Here is a 24,090-nt window from a genome sequence, read left to right on the forward strand (position 1 = left end):
TTTTTATGTTTGCAGTGACCCACATAGTAATAAGGCAGCCGTATGTTAAACCAGACGCGCTTGCTCACATGCAACCAAACCTGTACACAACCACTGATTCCTACACAGAGGAACTGCAGTGAGAGCCAAAATAAACACACTTACAGACCGTTTCACACCACTAGGAGCTATGCAGGAGCCAATTAACTTCAGGCATAAAATCAAACTCTGCAGGAGTCACACTGCTGTAATAAATGCAGAGTAGATAACTTTTACAGCTTTTACAAACTGCACAGTAGAGTGAACACTCAATACAGGTGGATTCCGGCCATACTTTATTCTCTGTGTCCACTAAGAAATTTGTCATTGATTATACATTGAAGAGTCACCTTAATGTTTTCTACACAGACCTTAAAAGCAAAGCAAATTAGACTTTAGTGTTTTAGACTAGGTCTCTGATGCTGATGATTACTCCTGATTGTGCATATTATATTAAGATGTGCAGTCATGTATTTTCTGGTCTAAAATAAAGAAATGCAGCACCAAAAAATATTCTAAACTTCATGTGTGGTCTATCAGTGACTGAGACAGCAGCAGAGATTGGACATTGAACTGACGTCTAATGCACAGTGTCCCAAGTTCCCCTTTTAAAGCAAATGCACAATTTAGGCTGAGGAGCAAAAGGAATGTCTGAGCGTAGTACTACATTAGCTGGCATGTCCATGGGATATTTTGCCTGTTGGATGAGTTTGGCTGGGTAGATAGATAGATGGAGGGCAGTAGAAGACCATAGCACAGGCGTGTTATATCATCAGTGCAGTACAGTACAGTACTGTAGCTGTGATTTGTGGAATTAGTTAGACGGTAGAGACAGTGTAGTGTTAGCAGACAAGCCTGTTTTCTATCTGTCAGCAGGTGCTCCTGCGATGTCAATCCTGCTTGGTTTGGCAGCAGCCGCACCGAACATGTTACACCTGTAGTTATAATAATGATGTTCTGTCAGTGTGCAATGCTTCTTCCCACGAAGAGTGCACGGCTTTGCTATTTCAGAAAATGTTGCTCTCACACATACAGCAACTTGTGGATCGCAGATTTGGATTTATTTTCATTTATTATTCACACGTTTCAGTGTGTTTGTGTGAGATTGCATGCATGTGCAGCAGCCAGTAGTTTTATTTTTATTTTTTTATACAAGGTGTGCTTCCTCCCACCCCTATTTCCCAAATCACAGTCCTCTGCAACCAATCAAACGACACCACAGCACACCTTGGCCAGCCACAGTGTGTCCAGCTATGACATGCTGGTCTCCGGTATGTGTTAACCTGGCTGCTGTCTGGAGTTGGTCAAAAGAAGAAAGAGAGTGAGCGAGTGAGGAAGGGAGAGAAGAAAAAAAAAGGGGGAAAAAAGAGAGTGTGATAAGCTGAACCTCATGTATGCAGAGATGCAGGCTCTTTAAAAGTACCACTGATCTACCTCCAGCTATTATTTTTCCTTTGAAGAGTTTGTAATGTTATACCTCATTAAACCTTCTCTTAGATTCCCTGGAGGCTCTCAGGGATCACTTGAAGCTTAACGTATTGAATACACTCATCTCCAGGTTTTTCTGTGTAACGAATCGGTTGATCCGGAACAAAAGCAACAGTAGCTGTGGATACACGTTTGCCTTAACAAAACAAGTTGTGGGTGAAATGGGCATATGCTTGCATGTTTGTTCCTTGTGCGTTGGTGTGTGAGAGTGTTTTGACATTGAGCAATTACTATAAAAAAGGAATTAGTCATTGAGCTCTGACAGTTGATCATCCTGTAAAGCCTGATGATCCTCCTGGGCGCCTCTCTTCACTCTCATCTAATTCTTATGTTGGTGGCTACATGTGTAGATGCTACACTAAATGACCAAAGTATGTAGACACATCTGCCCACATCTGTTAACAGATATTATATTATATTTTAGGCAACATTACAGGATGCTTCCAAGTTTTGGGCGAAAGTTTGGGGAAGTTCCTCTTTCAGCATGACAATGTCCCCGTGCCCAAAGTGAGGTCCAAGCAGAAATGGTTTTCTGAGTTTGGTGTTGCACAAAGCCTGAAACCCGAAGAGTGGAGGCTGTTACAGCAGCATATTAGGCCATGTTTTTGGAATCAGATGCTCAATAATCACGTATGTGCGTACTTTTTCTGTGATTAACATTTGCATTAGCATTTTAAGATAACAAACATTTACAGGAACACGTGAAAAATATCTGGTTATATGATAACCAGCAGTATTAATATCAGTACTTATCACATATGGGTGTAGGCTACTGTTGCGGCAATAAAGGAAAGGTACTCTGCTGGTGAATATTGCATGGCTTTAGTGCTGATCTTTGTTAATTGGACTGTTTTGGCAGCGTAGGGTGCTTTAAGAATTACACTGTTTATTTTTGTCATATTTGTGCGGGTTTAGCTGCCACAAAAAAACGTGCAAGCCTTTTGTGAATGTCAGTGTTCACTTCATGAGGTACACCTACACAATCTAATAGAATCCAGTACAACTGTTCTGCCATAAAGTCTACTTATATGATGCCTTTAATTTAAAAAATAAAGTTTGACACTGTCATAGAGGTGTTGTTTGAACTATGTTTTAGCATTGAGGTCATACTTAGCTGTGGTGTTGCATCATATTCAGAGGTGTTTCTAATATTCTGACCCCTCATGTAAGAAAATAGGAGGATACAAATTGTATACATCTAAGTGTAATGTAGTCCAGTACAAAACCATCTTTAATTTTGACCTCAGTAATAAACATATTATTGAATTTACACATTTTTGACAATGTCAACAAAAACGCAACATTATAAAGGCACAACAGTTGGATTGCAACAGATTGTACCCAACTGGATTTCAAAGTGCACTCCATCTGCTTTCTATGCTTTGCAGTGTTTGAGCTATACTTTTATAGTATAAAAAAATGCCTAAAATGTCTAATTCCTTGTACGTATAAGAGAATTCTTTTCCCTCTTTAACTTCTCCCATACTGTCTCTTCTTTCTTATTCTGTCTTAAAATAGTATCTTCCAACTTTTCATCATCTCCCTCTGTTTCTGCAGAGGTCAGCCACGTCAGAGTCTGTAATCAGATTTATTATTAAATTCTTTATCTCTACAAAGACTTCATTCAGCCGTCCTCTGGTATACTGTGAGACCATTGTCCTACACTTAGCGGAGGAGCAGGACGATTATTCTCATCGGGGATATTCCCCACTAAGCTGACAGTAGATCTGCAGATGTCTGAACATAGTACATAGATAAATCTTTGGCCCATTTGTGTGTAAGTGAATTAATCATCTTTTATAAAATTATACTAGGAAGTTAAAAGGAGCTTTCACCATTACCTCGCCTGTCCTTTTAGTATCTGACTCATCGTCTCCACATCTCTCCATTCCATTACACTCTTTGATTTTATTTTCCCTAATGGAAGGATTCTCTGCCCAGACATTAAAGAGGAGCGTTTTTAAAGGTTGTTGGTTTGAGTGTCCTGTGTGGCCCAGTGGGCCAAGGTGCCAACCATATAGTCTTGATTTCCAGATGTTTCCCATGACCTTTACTGAATACCTTCCCCACTCTCTCATGCCTTTTCTGTGGCTTATTAACTCTACATCTTGACAGGGAAAGAAGGAAATATTAAGATATTTAAAAAAAAATGTGTGTGTGTGTGTGTGTGTGTGTGTGTGTGTGTGTGTGTGTGTGTGTGTGTGTGTGTGTGTGTGTGTGTGTGTGTGTGTGTGTGTGTGTGTGTGTGTGTGTGTGTTGCTCTCATGTGTACTATCCTTGAACAATGTTTTACAAGAGGCCTCAAAGGTTCCTGGGTGGTCTACTTGCTTTTGCCACAGGAGATTGGTGCTCTTTACCATGGTGTGTGTGGCTGTTAGATGTGTGTATCAGTTTGTACCTGCTTGCAGGTGTGTGCGGCTGTAAATCAATATCTTTGAAAGAGACAGTACAGTATGTGAGGGTGTTTAATGACACTCACCTGTCATCAGACTGTCACATGCATGCTCTTTCTATGAATTTGTGTTTGGTGTGCAGACTATCACAAAGATATGTGCCTCTTTTTCATGCTCTCCCACTCGGCCCCCTGCGGGGAATTTTTCTACGAGCCTTCCCTCTTCTTTACTATCTAACCCAGAATACACTTGACCCATGTGGCAATAATTGTGTCAACCAGATCACAAATCACCCATCTTACCTTTTGTGACATACTCTCAAGTATGCGGACAAGTGCACACACTCCACTCCTCCCTGAACATAAGTCATTTATCAAACTGCAAGCTGACTCAGCCGTGGCCCCGGGGCACTTAAACGAACCTGCTCTCACACAATAGCACTAAAGTTTGGTTTCTATTCAGATAGCTACAATGGTTACATTTGGATGTTATATATTCGATTTCCCACAGGTATTTTTTTATTTTGTTGGTATGCATGCATGTTTTTGCCCTTTCAACAGTGTGTCACTGTTTATTTCCTGACTTACAGGGAGTGTAGGAGTTAGGTATGTATGTCCCAATGTTGCCAAACTGTCTTCTGTTCCTTGTTACGTTTTCTGCAAAGCCAACAACCTGCAGGGATATGGATGCAGTCAGGATGTCAGAGATGATGTGTTGAGTTTGTTCTTGTTTTTTCAGACCCTTTTGCAGGGCTTTGTCTTTGTCTGTCCACCTTTTGGGTGAGTCACAACAGTGTTTTATGAGCTGCGTGTACAGTTTGAGTGTCTGATTGTGTGTGTGTGTGTGTGTGTGTGTGTGTGTGTGTGTGTGTGTGTGTGTGTGTGTGTGTGTGTGTGTGTGTCTGTGTGTGTTTTTTACAGGGGTCCGGAGCAGGCCGGGCGTTTTGAAGGAGGCCAGACAGCTGCCTTTTACTGCCCCAGGGGGTAATAAACAGTGAGGGAGGGGTAGTTATTTACCCCTTTTATTAGGGCAGGAGGGAGAGGAGGGGACTTTATTGGGGTCACACTGTAACTACACACAGCTGCAGGGCAAGAAGAGAAATAAAGAGATGGTTTGTAAAAAGTTTTAGCATCACTAAATTCCTTGTGTATGTGTCTGTGTGTGTATGTGTCATCCATCTTTCTCCCCAGCCCCTTTTTCATTTCCAGGTGCCTTAACAGCCCACTCCTTGTTAAGCACATCTGCTGTCAATTAGCTGTAACCTGTAATCCAATTGGCATTTCCTGCCATTGTAGACACGCCCACTGACCATTTTATTGGTCACTGTCCGACCCAAAATGGTCCCAAGTTTACCTTAATTTGTCTTATCACCTTCCTTGGTTACCATTACAACATATGGTCCATAAATAAGGATGTTTAAAGGAATTGGTCGGCATTCTGGGAAACGCTTCTTCGCTTTCTGATTAATACCATAATACCACTCTCACACATTATGGTGGTATCAACCTTCTCATCTAAGTCTCGGAGAGAAAGCGAATAGTGTATTTCCCAAAATGTTGAACCATTCCTTTAAATCAAGCAGCCTTTAAAGACTTTTCCAGAGAAATATGAACCTAAAAAATTGGCAAGTGAATTGGAAATAAAACAGAGCAGAGTCTAATAGTGGCATTCCAGAAGCTGGCTCTCTGTATGTCACTTCACATGCCACGGAAAATTGCAGGATGATCAGATCCACATAAATGTGTGATTAAAAAGTGAGCAGACAGAGAAAAAAAGTGAAATGGAAAAATGTTCCGCCTTAGCATAGCGAGGGAGGAATAACGAGGGCATGTGGCAGAGAGATGATTGACAGAGAGAGACTCACGGGAGGGATAGGGAGACAAAAAAAACTGAGAGGGAGCGAGAGAGACTGAGCGGGAGGGGACAGACAAGTTATTCTAGTTGCAGACAGCTGACAGAAAGCCTAAAATAAGATGGAGCCATCTAATGTGCACATATTCCGCAGCTACACTCACAAACCATAAAACATGTGCACTGTTAAATACTTTTATGCCCCTAATGGTTTTCAGTACAGAAGGGCCAAGAGTCTACGTCAGCCTGAGTTTGTATCGTGCTTTATTGGTTTCCCATAGAAAGTGTTGTTTCCTACGATCACATTTCATATAAAAGAGACGCAAAGTAAAAACTTTAGCAGTACTGTATCAGACTCCTAGTGTAGTAATAAATATAAAACGTCGTCATAAGATAGAAAAGGTTAAAATTGTTGGGCAGGGCTAAAGGAACAGTGAGGAGGGGCACATCAAAACTGACCTAAAACTGGAAGAGCTCAAAGATTGGTTTACACATCTACAGATATAGTCTAACACCTATTCTGCTGTCACACAAACTCTCTATCTCACAAACACACACACACACACACACACACACACACACACACACACACACACACACACACACACACACACACACAAAGCCAAATAAATGAGCTGTCAATCAACAAATCCAACATACATTTTCATGTTTAAAACCCAGCTGGTCACGTTTGATAGAGCTGGAGAGACAGGGGGGATAACTCAGGAGCTAAGACCATCGTGTAGATATGTGACATACTAGATACAGTTACCACATGTATTACATAATGAAGAGATACTGGAATAAAACTATAGACAGGCTGCCATAACAAAGGGGGAGTAGAGACGCAAGTGGTGATGCAGGACACGGGGAGCTGGAAGGACGAAAAGTGCTCTTGTTCATTGTCGCTCGTAGACTCTGGTGCATATCACGTCATCTGCTCCCATGGTCTGAAAAGAGAGGAGAATGTGGATGGTTATCTACAGATCAATGTGAATTCACATTAAAAAATGTTGTAGAACATGCCATTAAACCTCCAAATGGAACTATTTTTAATGTCTCCAGCATTTAAAACCCAAATAATCTCACTGTGCCAGACTGTTTGGAAAAAAACATTATTTACGGAAAGTTGTTTATGCAAAAATGCAACTCCGTGCACAACACTCACACAGTTTCTGCTGGCTTCTAAAAAGTTGTTATGTTTGGTGCTTTAAAGAGTACGCAATGAGTCTTAAACTTGAACTTCCTGCCAACCATCAAGCAACCATCACCCAGAAAATACCATACTTATTCTGTATACACTTTCTGAAAAAAACTATTTACTCCAGAGAGGACTGTGTAGGATGCATGTGCCATCTCTGGTTGGACTGGTTTACTGGTATTGAGTCAAATAATTATTTGAAATACTTTTAAAATTAGTTTTAGTCAACCTGCCAGTTGGGTGGGGTTTCTTAATAAATACAGTTCTGTTGATGGACAGGCCCCTTATTATTCACAGAAGAGAGTTTTGGTAGCTGTCAGTAAACCAAAACTCAAATCATATTTGACCCAGACCTGTTTAGTGTTTCTTTATCATCCTTCAGTAAACACATCAGTAACATGACATCAAGCTGATGCCTGTACGTGCATTGTAATCTTGACAGAAGTTCTTTCATCTTCTGCCAGGAGAATAATTAGATTGGCGTTATAGTACTCTGAGCCCAATTATATAATTATGTAATTATGTATGTTCAGATTATAGCCTGGAAATGTCATTTTGTTGTACAAATAGGGTACTAATAAAATACATACCAGAAGCTAGCAGTGCAAGGATTTCGGTAAAACAGAGGAACAAAAAAAACATGGTGGCCTTAAAAAGGCATACAATGCAACAACAAAAGTTTCTGTCAAAGTCAAATTGATGTGTAACTAGTCTGATTCAAACCCAAAACATCCACGTCCACAACACTAAAGGTAGATACGGTTAAGAATTGTAATGATAGCTCAAGTGTACAACATAATTACACTGTAAATGGTGCTCTATAATCTACAGTAAAGTGTTAACCTTGTTGGTTCTCAATCTAAACTCTGATTAGGGAATAGTTTGTGTGCTTTACCAGGATCAGTTTGCCGTCGTTGGTAATCTCTCGGGTCCAGGACGTCTTCGGCCCTTCTCCTTTCTGCAGAGTCTGCTCACAGCTGATCTTACTATCAGATTCCCAACGTGGAAAACTCTGAGGACAGAGAAAGCGAGAAGGGGAAAAACCTTTAGACACATCACGTTAGCTGTTGAATGTACAAATGAATGGATGCACAGATGTATATCGCGCTATTCAGAGGGAATGGGACATAATGAGAGAGTGGCCAATGGAGAAAGAAAACAACAAAGGTGGAGCAAGGCCATCGCTGAGAGGTGATAACTTGTGATGCGCTCATCGTTACTAGAGCGAAGCGCTGGCTGGTTGCATGTGTTTGCTTTGGAGACGGCCAAACAGAGGCCATGTATGGGAAAACGGGGAAAGCAACGGGAGAATTAGGGAGGGACGGAGGGCAAGAAGGGGGAACAGAGGAAAGACGGGAAGTTGAAAGGGGTCGTAAAGAGTGAGGGAGCTTAGTGTAGCATAGGCCTTCAGAGACTAAGGGAGGAGTAAAGATATGCTATCAATCCAAATATGATGAAAAGCCAAATTAAACAGATTGATGTGTGTGTATTGTGTGTGTGTGTGTGTGTGTGTGTGTGTGTGTGTGTGTGTGCGATTGCGTGCGCGTGCTGTGTACCGTGCAGGGACGTCCGTCCACCGTGGCCTCATTGAACTCCTGGCCCACAGTGAAAGTGATGTGGGTGGTGCGGACTGTGGTTGAGGTTTTAATGGACAGCGTTTCTCCATCCTGCGTAATCTCCACCAGTGGCTTGGAGGCTGCCTTTACCGCAATCATACGCAGCATCACATTCACACCTAAAAAAACAAACACACACACATAGACGCATAAGACAAGGAAATGATGACAAAACTAGAAAGAGTATAGGTAAAATGAAATTTGGGGTTCATATAAAGGACACACAAAGACACATGTAAACACTTGCTTTCACAAACTGTTGTGGATACCCATGCAAGCAGTTCAAACCTACAGGAGGACAGATCTTATTTGTGTCACACAGGGTTGGTTTAAAGGATTTGTGTTGGTGTATGTTTGAGTGGTGTGGAGTTGCTGCTTGTTCACAGTGTTCTCCTGCACACTCAGGGTAAAAAGAGCAGCCTAGCTTTGCACAGCTCTGTCCAATAATGATGACAGAGGAAACAATGAGGTAATGCCCAACACATCTGCATTCCCCCAGACTTAATCATCCTTGCACACACATAGACTCAAACACACAGAGTAATATGGTTATTTGTACTGTCTGCAATGTAATCTGCATTATTCTACTTTATTATTCTTCAACCACAGAGAGAGAGCTCGTATTTCCATAGTGTGCTGCAGTGAAACTGATGATACAGCATGAAAAGAGAGGGAACCAGGAGCAGACCGGTAAGGGAGGGAGGGAGGGAGTCAGACAGACAGACGAGGGCCAGTGGTCTGTGTGTGTGAAGATCTCTGCCTAAGTGTGAGGGGAAGTGTGTACGTCGTCCAGCGTGTATCTGCCGTCGAGTTGGGTTTCTCACCTCTCACACATTCCCACCTGTCACCAAGCATAAATATATACACACTCTGAAATGCACAGTCATTCAGCATGCATGCAGGATGTCCAGGCTGCACACTGTATGCACTTACAGCAGACATAACACCGGGTTTTTTGTGCATTGCCATTGTTTGCAGATACATTTTATTTTTACTGTGTAATACTCAGTGTCTTCTCATTTTTATCATCTTTTTTCATTTTCATATATTTGGTGCTAATTTCACAGACAGGTCAGGGGTGGAAATTAGTACTGTACTTACTGTAAGCGCACTTTTTGCTGTGCTCATACTTTAAGGTATTTACATTTTATGCTATGTTATACTAATAATCTACATTTCGAGGGGAAATATTGTACTTTTTACTGCACTACATTTACAGTATGTGACAGTTATTGAAGAATAATGCACATCCAAAACTTCTTACATAAATATGATTGGTATAGATTAAACTATGCAACAGCATGTAAATACGTTAAAATTATCATATTAATAACAACCCAGTTATGTAATATATATAATAATCTGAAACCCTGGCCTGAAACAGACTCAATCTGCTGGTTCTTGTTGACAAAACGTATTTACTTTTATTTTAGAATGGTTTTAAATACATTACCTTATATTTATGATGGAGTTATTTTACAGTGTGGCATTGCAACATTTATTTAAGTTAGGGATATAAATACTTCTTCCGCCACTGCATACAGTAATGTGGTGTCAAAGGCTGGTAGTGCAAAAATAATTGATTAATTAATTGACATTTCTTATATGTCCAGAAACCTTAGTTGAAAATATAACAGCTTGAAAACCAAAATGTCTCCTTCCTAAAAGTTTTGATTATTTCAGGTAACAACCCGACCTGCAGACACTAACTGACTCCTCTCCTCAGTCTGTTGGCTCAGTGTGAAGACAGGAGTCAAGTGCCGGCCTGTTGACCATTTGGGAGCCACAGAGGGGCCCGAAGCTTCTCAAGTAACTGCCAGTTGTTCAAAGTTAGAAATTACCTGAACAGACTTTTGCAAACCTGGGACTAAAATGCTTAAATTCACACAGACCTGGCTACATGAGTACACACTCAGATAGACGGTCAGGTTCAGAGGTCAAAGAGCAAAGGGCAGAGGAAGCATTTGGGACAAGGGGAGACTAGGGGAGGAGAGCAGAAGTGAGGAAAGGAAGAGAGGATGGAGGGTGCTGGGTGCTGACAGGCTGCGTCCAGCTGCGCTTTGCCCCCCAGTGAAACTAAAAGCTATTTATCTCTGTAAGCCATGCCAATGCAGAGGGAAATAATAGGAACACATGCATGTGTTTGTGTATTAGTTTGTGAGGGAGAAAGAGTATTGCATACAACAGTGTCACTTAGCCTGCATTCAGAGTTTAACCTGCATTCCTGTTGCAGTTCTTTCTCCAGGAATACTTGTCTTACACCTCTGTCTTTGGTAGTATTTCACACAGTATTGCAGTACATTAAGAAAGTACACACAAGCATATACACAAATAAACATGCACAAATGCACACAAACGGCCCTGCCCCGTCATTTGCACAGTGCCATATCATCACACTGCCATATTTCCCTTTGTTATAGCCCCCACTTTCCGCCTGAAATACACACACACACACACACACACACACACACACACACACACACACACACACACACACACACACACACACAGAGAATGCATTTGAGATGGACAGACAGAGTTAGAGACACATTAAACGCTAATTGGTGCTTCAGTCTAACAGGTTAGTTAGAATTTGTGCTCACGCCCAGTGGTGATTTGTCTACAATTAGAACAATAGTGGCATTTCATATTCAATAATCTCCATATGCGGTAGAGAGAGTGTTTGTGTGTGTGTGTGTGTGTGTGTGTTTGTGTGTGTTTTTTTCATGCGCTAGAGAAAAGGCGGCGTTGTTTGGTGCAGTCATTTCTCCGTGTGCGTTTACGTGATGATATGAATTAGAGGTGTACACTGGCAAGTGATCTAATAGGAATTAGCTACTAATGACGGACTGCTCTGATGCAGGCAGACACACACACACACACACACACACACACCTGATGCCTGCCCAGACTCCATATGCACCAGTGACGTGACAAAACAGTGTGAATCTCAGCAGCAGGTGTTTCTCTTTTTCCCCGGCTGTCACTTCAGATAACGATGTGACTGTCCTGCACTGTATAGTGCCATAAGGTCCTCTTCAACACACACACACACACACACACACACACACACACACACACACACACACACACACACACACACACACACACACACAATCTGAATCTGAGGCTGCGACACGGGCAGATGTGCCGCCGTTTGTCTCTATTGTGTTAGTAGGGGAGGCCAAAGGGGGAGAAGAGGGGTGAGGCTGGCTGGGGGCCAAGTACTGAGTTTTGGGTTCTGCAGAATGACAAAGACCCCCCACCCATGCGTTACAGAGGGTGGTGCACGGGCACATAGGAAGATTTGACCTATAAATGTGCTGAGAAAGCTACAGTTTGAGCTGACACATCTAATCTGTCTCATTACGCACAGAAATAAAAGCTTCAACCACTCGCGAAAAAAAACTGTCAAGCTGCCACATTAGGCCACGGTGAGTTTTAAATCATAATTTCTATCACTTACCCAACTTTTTCAAGAGATCCTCGAAGTTTTCAGAACTCTTCATCTCCCATGTGCCGGCAAAATTAGGGATCTTGCGCTCCATGTTAGACTGCAGGTAGTTTGTGGATTAATAGGTGAACTGTCAGGTCCAAGTGTTGTGTGTGCGCTGCTGTGCCTGCGCGTCTTGCGTCAAAATGCTCCAGCTGTCCCTTCTGAATCTCGTGTGTGGGCGCGCCGGATGATTTGACTCTGCCCGTCCAATTACTTCTGTGCTCTTCCAGGGATGAGCGACCGACTGTTGGAGCTCTGATCTTGCCTACGTGCCTGTGCACTGTATAAGTGGCTGCGTTATAAATGAATGGCACGGAAAGCAAAGATAGTTGTCGGGGTTGACACGCCCCTTTCTATGCGGACACGCCCCTCATGCCAACAGATAGCAGGCAGAGGTCCTCAGCGCCTCAACCTGACCACGCCCCTGAAGGCAACATGTGCACTTCAGAGCAGCCCATGCATGCAGCATTTGGACTCGGAGACGCCTCTCATCCACGCGCGTAGGTTGAATGACGGCGACTGTAAAAAGGCCCTTAGCTAACGTGGCCGCACCCTGATGGTCCTGTCCTGTCTGTCCAGTCTGCAGACTTGATATACTATTATGTAATATGTACAGTTGTATGGTGTGTTTTGCCACTTGTGATGCAGCCAGTAAAGGCACAGTTGAATTAATGACTTCAACACAGTGAACATTATTAGTGCAAAGCAGGGAGGATGTCAGCCAGGCCCGTCTGTTGACAGAACATGTCGTCTTGGCAGGGCGGTGCGAAGGAAGAACCAGTCAACTGCCAGACTGGCGTGCGTGCGTGTGTGCGTGTGTGTGTGTGTGTGTGTGTGTGTGTGTGTGTGTGTGTGTGTGTGAGAGAGAGAGAGAGAGAGAGAGAGAGAGAGAGGGGGCCAAGTTCACCCCCAGCCTCCTGTGCGCCACGGCGGTGTGTCATAAAAATAAAAGCGGTGGTAATGGGATACAGCTTCTGGCCTCGGCCGGTGGGCTATCCATTTAACGGGGCCTGCGTAAGAGGGGAAAAACACCCCGAAGCAAGGAGAGAGGTAAAGAGAGAGAGGCAGAAATTAAAATAAGAGGTGGTACGTCCTCAGAGCTTTTCGCCCCCCACTGCTCGGACGGAAGAAAGGGGAGGAGACACCGGGGCATTTGGACAGGGCAGGGTCAGGGTCCCGCGGGGTCGGAGGTAGTCCTATAAAGAGCACACACACACGCACACACACAATGTCTCAGCACACGCACGCGCTGATGATGGATGGCAAAGGGACAAAGCCGACGTTAACTATTGACTCTTGATGGATGATCCCATCCGCTACACTGCACGGCGAATTAGCGCGGGGTAAACCGGGCGATTTGCGGATGGGGAGGCATCTCCACGCAAAGGCTACACGTGCACACACCACGCATAAAACACGTCAGTTCCAGACTTATAACAAAACACTAACAAAAAAAAATGAAAAACACCCCCAAATTATATTTGGAAACCCAAACCCGCGCTTAACACTGACAAAAAACCTACGAAAACAATTAGCGTCCAAATCCAGTGCGTTGCTTCAGTGGAACAAAGCTTGCTCACATTGTTTACAAAGCTTTATCACCCTCATTTCATTTCCGCACGCATGCCGCGCGAAAAAAATAACACACACAACTCATTGGCCACACACCATGCCACAATCACAACATGTCCTTACAAGTTCCTCCTGGTCCAAACAACAGAGGTGAGCCATCAGACAACCATATCAACTGTAATTTCTTCTCCAGTCTCCCATCATCTCTTTTTCTTTCCCATCATTCACTTTATGCAGCTGACTTACAGTTGTTAACCCTTTAAGTGTTTGCTTCAATAATGAAATGAAGTACAGTAAAGTAAAGTATATTTTTGTGCCACCTTGCATTTAATATGTATATATATATATATATATATATATATATATATATATATATATATAAGTGACCGACTGTTAGAGCTCTGATCTTACCTATATGTCTGTGCACTGTGTATATATATATATATATATATATATATATATATATATATATATATATATATATATATATATATATATATATATATTCAAGCAAACACAGCATCAGGCTGCCTCACTTCTGCTATGGTGGTCTGTCTAACATGGTCTGTTCAGAAAAAGGGGATTGATCATGCCCCCAGTTTGAAAGTGACTGATGCAAACACAAAGGTTACAATAGAAAGCTGTCTGGTGTTGGCAAAATTCATCTTCAGCCTCGCCGCAGGCCATTAGCATATTACCATGACACAACAAGAAATACATCAAAGGCCACTGAATCAAACAGGCAGCCGTGCAGTATAGCAGCAACAGCCTCACCCATCTTGTGTGCGTGCTGTCCAGAGGGGGCTTGATAAAGAGCTCTGAAATGTGTGTGATGCTGCATGTCAGCACGTGATGACAAAGCACCGCTCAGCATTCAGATCCACTCAACCGTGCTCTGCTCCTCTCAACCTTTCTCTCTCCGCTCATTCCTTCCCTCCATTCCCCTTTTCCTTTCTGCCTCTCCTTTACCTAATGCAACTTTCTTTTCTCCCCCCCCCCCCTCCTTCTCATTTTCTTCCTCCTCCTCCTTTCAAGCTTTTGTTCTTTTGTGCTAGTCTGACACATTCCTCAAACACGCTGAAGAGAGGGAGAAGGGGAAAACAGAAGGGGAGAGGATGGAAAGGAGAAGAAAGAAAAGGGGGGAAACGTTGGTGAGAAAGTTAGAGACTAGAGTGCAGGTCATTTTTTATCTTATTGTTGTGGAGGAAAGTATAGGGAGAGTGAGTCAGCAAAGAGAGACAGAGGCCGAGAGAGCTAGGAGATCAAAGGCAAACACATAGTGACAGAGATGGAGAGGTTGAGAAACAGTGAGAGAGTAAAGGCGACAGGCTATGTAAAGAGAGTGTCCTCTGTCTTTGGATGTATTAGTTTGCTCCTCCGCTGCCAACTTTATTTCACTCCTCCTCATTTCCTTTTGTTTCCTTCCAACTATTATCCGCCCGTATACTGTTCACTACTTTTGTTCCGTCATCTTCATCTTTCTGTGTTCTCGCTCATACCCAAAAACCCTGTTAGTAACTGATATCTCCAACTGCCAACGCGCAGATTCACAACAGATTTACAGGCTGTACCAATTCTAAGCAAAACAAAGAGCATTGTGATTTCTTTACAATAATGGTTGACTCTTATGAGCTTGAGTTTAAAAAACACACAACAAGAGAAATTCATAGCAACATTAACATAGAATGTTTGGTTTCTCTTTTGGAAATTCTGATACGTCAAATTACCTGTTACAATTTGAAAGTGCTGAATTAGCTGATTTATGGATTGACAAAGAATGAATCACAATCTTTTTTGATAATCAATGAATCATTTCAGTCCTTTATCAGGCAAAACATCCAAACATTTGCAGTCTACAGCTTCTCCTGTATGAGGATTTGCTGCTTTTCTTTCTTGTTGGTTGGAGAAAACAAGCAATTTAAAGACACCTCCTTGGACTCTTGAACATCTTGGTTATTTATGATCAATAGATTTATCAACAATAAAAGTACTCATACCTTCCAGTTCTATCTTTTTACATCCATCTTTTTCTGTTACTACTTCTGTTAACTACAAATTGATCGTTTTCAGAAAACTTGAATTCTGACATTGAGATACAGTTGTATCAGCAGCCGTATAGAGTCCATAGTTTGCTAATATTCCCCTCTCTGTCTGTCTCTGGTTTTGTGCGGCTTCTGTCATTCAAATCAGTCTGAAACTTGTATCAACACTCTCCCCGGGGTGAACTCTACTATATCTCTAACACTCACTTCCTCTTGTGCTGCTTATTCTTTCCTATTTCCTCTCCTCATTCAAATAACACAGATTTGAACCATATCTGTGGAACATCCAGTCTGTGTACAGACTATTTATTGTCCTAAAGAGAGCTTATCTGGGTGTGGAATGGAAAACTGCATGCACCATACTATACTTTATGCAACATTTGCTTTATGTTTAGTATAGTGGTGTCCTATCCCAGTTGTGGCCCTTGTCTCATTCATGCAGTCACAGTTTTTGAAAAGGATCACCTTGTCTGCACAAGTTAAAGTTTGTGTGTGTGATCTGCCCGTAGTAAAGTCACACTTCAGTGGCATTCTCCACTTCATCATCCAGATGACCTCCAGTAAAAACTGCTCACCTCAGTAACCCCGGTAATCCCAGATGTGAACTTGACCCTGGCCTCCCCAACTGCCAACTCCTGGAAGTCATTATCACTGGCCTTTACCCTCAGAGGAAGCCACTGGGCAAAGATGTGCACATGCATGCAGACAAAAGTGCCACGGATTACAGTATCTTTCTCTTATGAAGTTATTGTGCTGGGCCCTAAACACCTCCGAACTTCATTATCTAGAGATATAGCTACTCTGGATGGTGTTGCCCTGGCCTCCAGCACCACTGTTAGAAATTTAGGAGTTATCTTTGATCAGGATATATCCTTTAATGCCAATCTAAAACAAACCTCAAGAACAGCCTTTTTTCATCTTCGTAACATTGCCAAAATTAGGAATATCCTGTCTCAAAACGACGCTGAAAAACTAGTTCATGCATTTGTTACTTCCAGGCTGGACTATTGTAATTCCCTACTGTCAGGTTGCTCAAATAAGTCTCTTAAGACTCTCCAGCTGATCCAGAATGCTGCAGCGCGTGTTCTCACAAGAACTAAGAAAAGAGATCATATTTCTCCTGTATTAGCTTCTCTGCATTGGCTTCCTGTTGAATCCAGGATTGAGTTTAAAGTCCTTCTCTTGACCTACAAAGCTCTAAATGGTCTAGCACCATCATATCTAGAAGAGCTCCTAATACCCTATTGTCCTACTAGAGCACTGCGCTCCCAGAATGCAGAGTTACTGGTGGTACCTAGAGTCTCTAAAAGTAGAATGGGAGCTAGAGCCTTCAGTTATCAGGCTCCTCTCCTATGGAACCAGCTCCCGATCTGGGTTGGGGGCAGAAACTGTCACCTCATTCAAGAATGAACTTAAAACTCTCCTATTTGATAAAGCTTATAGTTGGGAGTGAGGAGTTGCAGTGTTCACCTAACTGGCCCAACTGCTTCTCTTCATAATTGTTAGATTAATAATACATAACAAAGTAGAGGGAGGCAGGCCAGCCAAGCCAGATCCAGCAGGGGAGAGTTCTAAGCCCGAAAAGCTACACTCTCCTTATGACCTGTCTCTCTTAGTTACCTGTTATAGTTACGCTGTTATAGTCCTAGACTGCCGGGGACTTCCTTCCTTTGACACACTGAGCTGCTCTCTCTTCTCCCTTTCTATTACTGTTTCTATTACTGTTACTATTACTATTACTATTGCGTTGTGCGCAGCCCGTCCCAGAAATGCTTGTTACTAATCCTAGCTTCTGGGGAGTTTACTCCGGAGTCCTCTTTGCTTTTTTCCCCACGCGTATTTCGCTAGGAGAACGTTTCGCACCAAGACCCTGGTTGCAGCTGTCGCCCGTGGTCCTGCTGCACTCCCTGCTGAGCTCAGCGATGCCCGCAATGTCATGCTGCGTCCTGCTGAACCCTGCAGCTTCCCGCTACATCCAGTCACTGTTCCATTATTAATGTGACTACTATCGCCACTGTTCATCACACCCCAACGGCTCGTCAGACACCGCCTACCAAGAGCCTGGGTCTGTCCGAGGTTTCTTCCCAAGAGGGAGTTTTTCCTCGCCACTGTCGCACTGCTTGCTCTTGAGGGAATTACTGGAATTGTTGGAATTGTTGGGGCTTTGTAAATTATAGAGTGTGGTCTAGACCTACTCTATCTGTAAAGTGTCTCGAGATAACTTATGTTATGATTTGATACTATAAATAAAATTGAATTGAATTGAATTGAATTGAATTATGAATTACTTCTGTGCCATTCGGGGGTTAGGACCTCTCTAAGGGGTTTTAGGATAAATCTGAAGGGTCGGGAGAAGATTAACTGGACAGGAAAGAAACAAAAAATGTTCATTGACACAAAGTCGGTTCCTTTTCTTTAATCTTTGCTGCTTTCTTGTGATAAACTGTACAGTTCTGCCTCCTCCGGCCTCTAAAAATTACAGTCTGACATGCAGACATCACTCACGCCTCATAGGCATGTACAGCGGGCGACAGAGTTTCATTATAAGTGGTCACAAGCTAAAAAGTTTGTGAGCCACTGCCCAGTGACTTGCACAACAGTTGTGCAAAACAATCAGCCACAGTGTGAGACACACACACACACACACACACACACACACACACACACACACACACACACACACACACACACACACACACACACACACACACACACACACACACACACACTTATGGCCAAAAGTGTTTGCAGCACTGTGGGCTACTGGCATGCTCACCCACCAAAACCATATGGGTTTGATTAGAGCAGAGGAGATGGCAGCGTTTAACTATGTACATGGAAATGAGAGACAGAGGGTGACGGAGGCCAAAGAGCAGAGAAGAAAAAGATAAGAAAAGAGTAACTGAGAAAGAGAATAGAGAAAGTGTGCATGTGCAGGAGTCTGTCCTTGTGTGTTGGGATATTGTGCATAATGTGTGAAATCAAAATCTTAAAAAGAAAGTTCCAAAAGTTTCTTGTTTCATGCCATGAGGAGGCCAGCTTTGTGTGAATGCTGTAAATGCAGCTTGTGCATGTGTGCGTGTGTGCGTGTGCGTGTGTGTGTGTGCATGCGCCTGCTCCTGCATGCATGTGTGTTGAAATCTTCCTCTTCCAGACATTTGTTACTCATTTAATCTTATTCTTGGGTAAAATTGTATCTTACAGGAAGTGTGTGTGTGTGTGTGTGTGTGTGTGTGTGTGTGTTTGTGTGTGTGTGTGTGTGTGTGTGTGTGTGTGTGTGTGTGTGTGTGTGTGTGTGTGTGTGTGTGTGTGTGTGTGTGTACATGAGTCAAGCTGAGTCTCCTTGTGTACATGAGACTGAACCTCCAGATGCCTGGGCAGTTGCACCCAGACGCCTGTATTACTCAGACTCGTTTCCTTTTGTCCCCCCCACCCCCACCCCCAACTCCTAAGATCTCTCTTCCCTCCCCCTCGAGTCTATGTGGTTCTAATTATCGCGCTCATTTGTTATGAGTTGGTCTGGACGGCGGGAGAGCGGGACCTGAGAGAGGTCAGATTAGGAAGCAGAAGAGCTGAAGACATGCTGAATTGAAACTATTTTTTTTTAGTTTATGTTTTTACAGTTTTTCCACTCTGTCGCTGCCACCTACAGTTTAACGAGCCCACGGGCACCTCTGAGGTGCTACGTGACTACAGCAGTGTAAAACAGCATTGTATGGGCTGAATGATGCTGAATTGCTTCACGCTCAACAGGAAGTTAGAGGACAACAAAAGGGAAGAATTGAGAAGGAGGTCAAATATGTAAAGTAAAGAAAGGAAGTGAAGTAGATAGCAATGTTCATGAGGATGGTCGTGTGAAGTACAGTGAGCGAAAGTGGACGTCAGAAGAGGTAGAATGAGGGAAAGCCGAGAAGAAAAACAAGCACTGGTTCCCATACGCTTGCTGCTTCTCACTTTATTTTATGTCCAAGTGTTCTTTTCTAAAAACCATCAAAAAAGTTCAATTAAAGGGCAGCCCTTTTTTTATCGTGTTACCCCTCCTTCTTCTTGCATCCTACAGCTCTGCCCCTCCACCCTCACACTGCCTCTCACTCTGCACTCATTCTTTTATACTCCCGTTGCCTTTCCTCTTTGACCAGAGTTAACGGGTGTTGTTCGCCTTTGCTTTTTCCTCAGCCATGTGTCCGAATGTGTGCATTTGTGCATGTGACTATATGTGCATGTGCTTGTGTGTGACCCTGTGATAATGTCATGGATTAGGAATGGCCATAGTTGAATATTTCACTGGAGGTCAACCTGTGGTCACTGTTACTGTATGTGAGCAGTGTGGGTCGAAATTGTGACATATTTATGTTTCATTGTTTTATTAATTGTCCTGAGCAGCACTCAGCAGCTATATCATACCCTGGTTCCTCTGGGCAGGAACAGAAAAATAACATCAAGTTGAGCTGCGTCCTGTGATATCTTCATGATCATATGACTTTGCTAATGGCCTGTGGGAAAATAAAAGGACATAAATCGGAGACAAAAAACACTATTTTTCTGTTTCTGCAACAGAATCACAAGGCAGAACATTATAGAAGCTAGCTAAAGAGAAAAGGAAATTATTACAAAAAAAAATAATGAAAAAAGCTCTGTGGCAGAATGGAAAGCTGTAGAAGTTTTACAAGACCATGACTGCATTTCTTTCCAAAGGGATCATCTGTTAGCACTACTACTGGCTCAGACCCATTCGATGCCTGGAGCTTCGCTGGGAACCAAAAAACAAGTTAACAAACATGTTGTGCTGCATCTGCACACTACTGCATACTACTACTACTGCAGAAAAAAAATAAGAGCTTGTTGATGACTTACTTTTTGCAAAAGTTTCAATGATCAGTGTCTGGAGTTATTTCCACTTGACACTGGGAATGTAATCGGCTCAAAGACGGGCAGGTTCATTGCCTCAGAAAAAAGCTTTTTTTCAGCCAACAGGTTTCAGCATATCTCCTGATGCTCTGTGAGGAAATGTTACAGTGAGTTCTGCAGAGAACAACCTCCAGTTGTTCCAGGGCTTTTTTAGGGCTTAAGTACTTGGTTTTAGAAATAAGGTTAGGTCAAAGTTACCGTAGAATTTCGACAGTCAAAAAGGTCCAGGCTGGGTTAGCAACCAGGGGCCCCAGGCCATCAGGGGGGCCAAAGGCTTCATGTTAACCGTGTGGCGATTAGTTTCTGAAAGTTACGTGGGAAAAAATAAATAATGAAACTGTAATGAGCTATTGGAAAAATTGACAGTTTATAAGCAGTAGACCATTTAAAGTAGTTTGCCTTGTGGTCCAGCAGAGGGCACTCTTAAGCTTCACTATCATCTGGAACTATTGAGTGCCCTTTTGACCTATCAGTAAACTAATAAGTAACTAAGGAAGTTAACAAATAAAAATGGAGGACAACACTAGCGAGCATTTTAGAAACTGAATTGATCAAGTTCTTGTGGTAACACCTGCATTATTACATAACCTTGTAGAGGGGCCCTGAATTAAAATCTGGTTTTAACGCCATTGTTACTTAAATATTGTTTTTATGGTGCATTTTACTTAATAAATCTGTGCTTAGTCACCTTCTAATTATTCATTATTAACAGCAGGTTAATCCAGTATTGTAAAAGGTCAAATTAGGATTAAAAATCAAGGAGAATAAGACAATGTTGGCCTTTAGCATGGAAAGATTTACAATAATCTGTGTGGAAAAATCGATGGAAAACATCCATCTGAGACATACATGGTTGATTGGTGTGCTCAAATATTGGGCGGATGCAAACAGCTGATATGAAGGGGGAAAAAAACAAACGTCAGCCTACATCCACAGTTAGACACACACATCTAAAAACACAGTTTGCATGTAAAAATTGTAAAATAATAGAAACGTTTTTCTTTGACCACTTTCGGCTGACAAACAACAAATTTGTGCAATACTGCCATCATCTGTGTGTCTGCAGTCTCAGCATGTGAGGAGAGCATGTTGAGCCTGATTAATCTTCTATGTCAAATGGGCTGATCGTCTGATATTCCAAATGCCTTCGGCTGTCTACTCTGCTCAACAATCTAGCGTTACTTTCATCATTGAAAAATAACTTAAGGCCTACATTTGGGCTATGTGCTTCAAGGCGGAGAAAAAAATGCAATGATCTGTATCCCATTTGATGCACTGATAATAAACCAGTGTGTAAATGACTGTAGATGAATACATCTTCTGTTTATTAAAGCATACCATACATGTATTACATTCAGTTAAATCCCTTTTGTACTGCAACATAGTGAATGACTTGAATTCAGCATCACATTCACATCTGTGCCACACATGCACTAACTACTGTAGCTTTAAATGAAATGCCTTTAGAGTACCAACCCTTTCATTAACTCTCAGAGATACAAAGTGGTACAAAAATACTTTTAGTTTTTTTTTAAATGTAATAATTCTAACAATATCTTGGTGATTTAATAAGAATAGAAAACACTTTTCACACTTTTCAAATGAGCATTTCAAGACTCAAATGTGTTCAGGATGCTTATTGTTAGTTTCTCAAATTAATTTTTATAGCCATAAATAATAACAAGAATAACAGAAAACAACCAGAGCCACGTCATTTTAAAGCTTGGAGCCCGACCAGCAGGGCTTGGAGTATGACCAGCAGTGCGTGGGTCCTGGCAGCCTTTGGCATTGTTGTTTGGCTTTACATTGTCAGGGTTTCCCTCAAAATGCACCGGCAGGCACTGATTGCCCAGCTCCTCACAGGCCAGGATCAGATGTTTGGTTTCCTCTCGGACACTCTTGATCCCGCACGTCCCCTGTATACTCCTCACCGTGACAAAAGTGAAAGACTGCAGGCTGATGCACAGGTTGTCCTTGTACACCGCCCCCCCCTTGTCTGTACACACGGCCTTCACCCTGTCCAGGTCGCTTGGGTGCAGGAAGGACTGGGTGGGTCTATCACAGCCCCCGTTATTCTTGATGTACTTCTCCCATTCGTTCTGGTCCAGAGAAGTAGGAGTACCAGCGCGAATGTGGCGTTTGGTGAAGGTGTTGAAGCCGTTGTTCCATTTGGAGAGCTGGCAGGGAGCATCGTTTTTGGCAAATGTTTGATGTCCCAGCAGGAAACCGACAGCAAGAGTGAGAAAAGCCCTGAGAGCAGCCATTACCTAGCAGTCCTAGTGGGAAACAAAGACTGCAAAGTTATAACAGGATTATAGGAAAAAAAACACTGTACAGACTTTAGTAATCTATTACATCTTACTTTTTCTGTTTTACTAAATAAGTAACATACAGTAAGCAAAAACAATCTGTGCAGAAGAGCCGAGTCTGACAAAGCCACAGCTGTCTGTCTGCCTGTGCTCTGTTTTTAAACATGAAAGCAGGAGAGGGTGTAGAAAACAGCTGCTTGATGACAGAACTTCCCTACCTTGTTTTGGCAGCAGTAGTGGCATATGTGAGCTACAAGTGACCTAAAAGCTCCAGATGTGAGATCTTTTCTTGTATCCTTCAGTTGCGCTTCCACATTTCACTTCCTTTGTGAGGGAGTGGGAGTGGCCCCAACAGCGTGTGCATTACTTAAATATGTCCACACGTCTGTGCTTTAGAGCATGGGGAGACGGGGATCCAGTTACAGCCTCCAGTGAGCTATTTTTGGGATGCCTCACTGTGTGTGTGTGTGTGTGTGTGTGTGTGTGTGTGTGTGTGTGTGTGTGTGTGTGTGTGTGTGTGTGTGTGTGTGGTGAGGAGTTCCTGGGCAGTCACTCTGGCTCTCTCCCTCCTCAAGGTTGCTTGGTTTGTTTGGACTTTGGATTGAGTTACTTTTGCGTTCTAACATTGCTACACTTACACACCTCTATACACTACACACCTTACTGATACACTGATAGCACATTTATCTCCACATTTTGTCATACCTTTGAGCCAGGTCATGACATGGGGGCTCGTTAAATCAGATTTGGTAACAATTGTTTTCCTTGTTATGTTGGGACGGAGTATCACATATGACTTTAGATGGTAAAGTTCACTTTGAAGACCTTAAAGGAGGGCTTTTCTTTTGAGGTAAACTAGTAGTGCTTAAATGTTTGGTATGGCCTTGTTTTAGCTGGCGTTCAGCAGCAGGTTCTAGGTGACGGGGAAAGTGGTTGGAGCTATATGCTCGGGATCACATCCGTGGTGTTCTGAGGGTAACTGCATAGCAGGGGCTTTTTCAGACCCACTGGTTTATAGTGAATAAATACCCGCCACCTGTACCTGTCCGAAGACTGAGGAGGGGTTTAGTTAGCTAGTTTATTGTACTAGTTAGTTTAGAATGGGTAGACTCCAGTTTGTTTGGATTTATATATATTTTTGGGCCATTTGTTCTTGGGAGGATTTGTTTGCTTCAATTTGAGTATCTAATTTGCTA

General features: G+C 42.6%; 2 protein-coding genes across 2 annotated transcripts; both read right to left on the reverse strand.

Annotated features, from left to right (window-relative positions):
• Positions 1–5,996: 5,996 nt before the first annotated feature.
• Positions 5,997–12,384, reverse strand: crabp2a (cellular retinoic acid binding protein 2, a). The gene is made up of 4 exons (XM_039804682.1): positions 12,034–12,384; positions 8,508–8,686; positions 7,847–7,963; positions 5,997–6,700 (listed from the first exon to the last, which is right to left on the reverse strand). The coding sequence occupies exons 1-4, from the start codon at positions 12,113–12,115 to the stop codon at positions 6,650–6,652; spliced, it is 429 nt and encodes a 142-aa protein (XP_039660616.1). The 5' UTR covers positions 12,116–12,384; the 3' UTR covers positions 5,997–6,649.
• Positions 12,385–21,879: 9,495 nt separating this feature from the next.
• LOC120562189 lies at positions 21,880–23,261 on the reverse strand. The gene is made up of 2 exons (XM_039805761.1): positions 23,113–23,261; positions 21,880–22,861 (listed from the first exon to the last, which is right to left on the reverse strand). The coding sequence occupies exon 2, from the start codon at positions 22,847–22,849 to the stop codon at positions 22,241–22,243; it is 609 nt and encodes a 202-aa protein (XP_039661695.1). The 5' UTR covers positions 22,850–22,861; positions 23,113–23,261; the 3' UTR covers positions 21,880–22,240.
• Positions 23,262–24,090: the final 829 nt, after the last annotated feature.

This window comes from Perca fluviatilis, chromosome 7 (genome assembly GCF_010015445.1).
Source record: "Perca fluviatilis chromosome 7, GENO_Pfluv_1.0, whole genome shotgun sequence".
Classification (NCBI taxonomy): domain Eukaryota; kingdom Metazoa; phylum Chordata; class Actinopteri; order Perciformes; family Percidae; genus Perca; species Perca fluviatilis.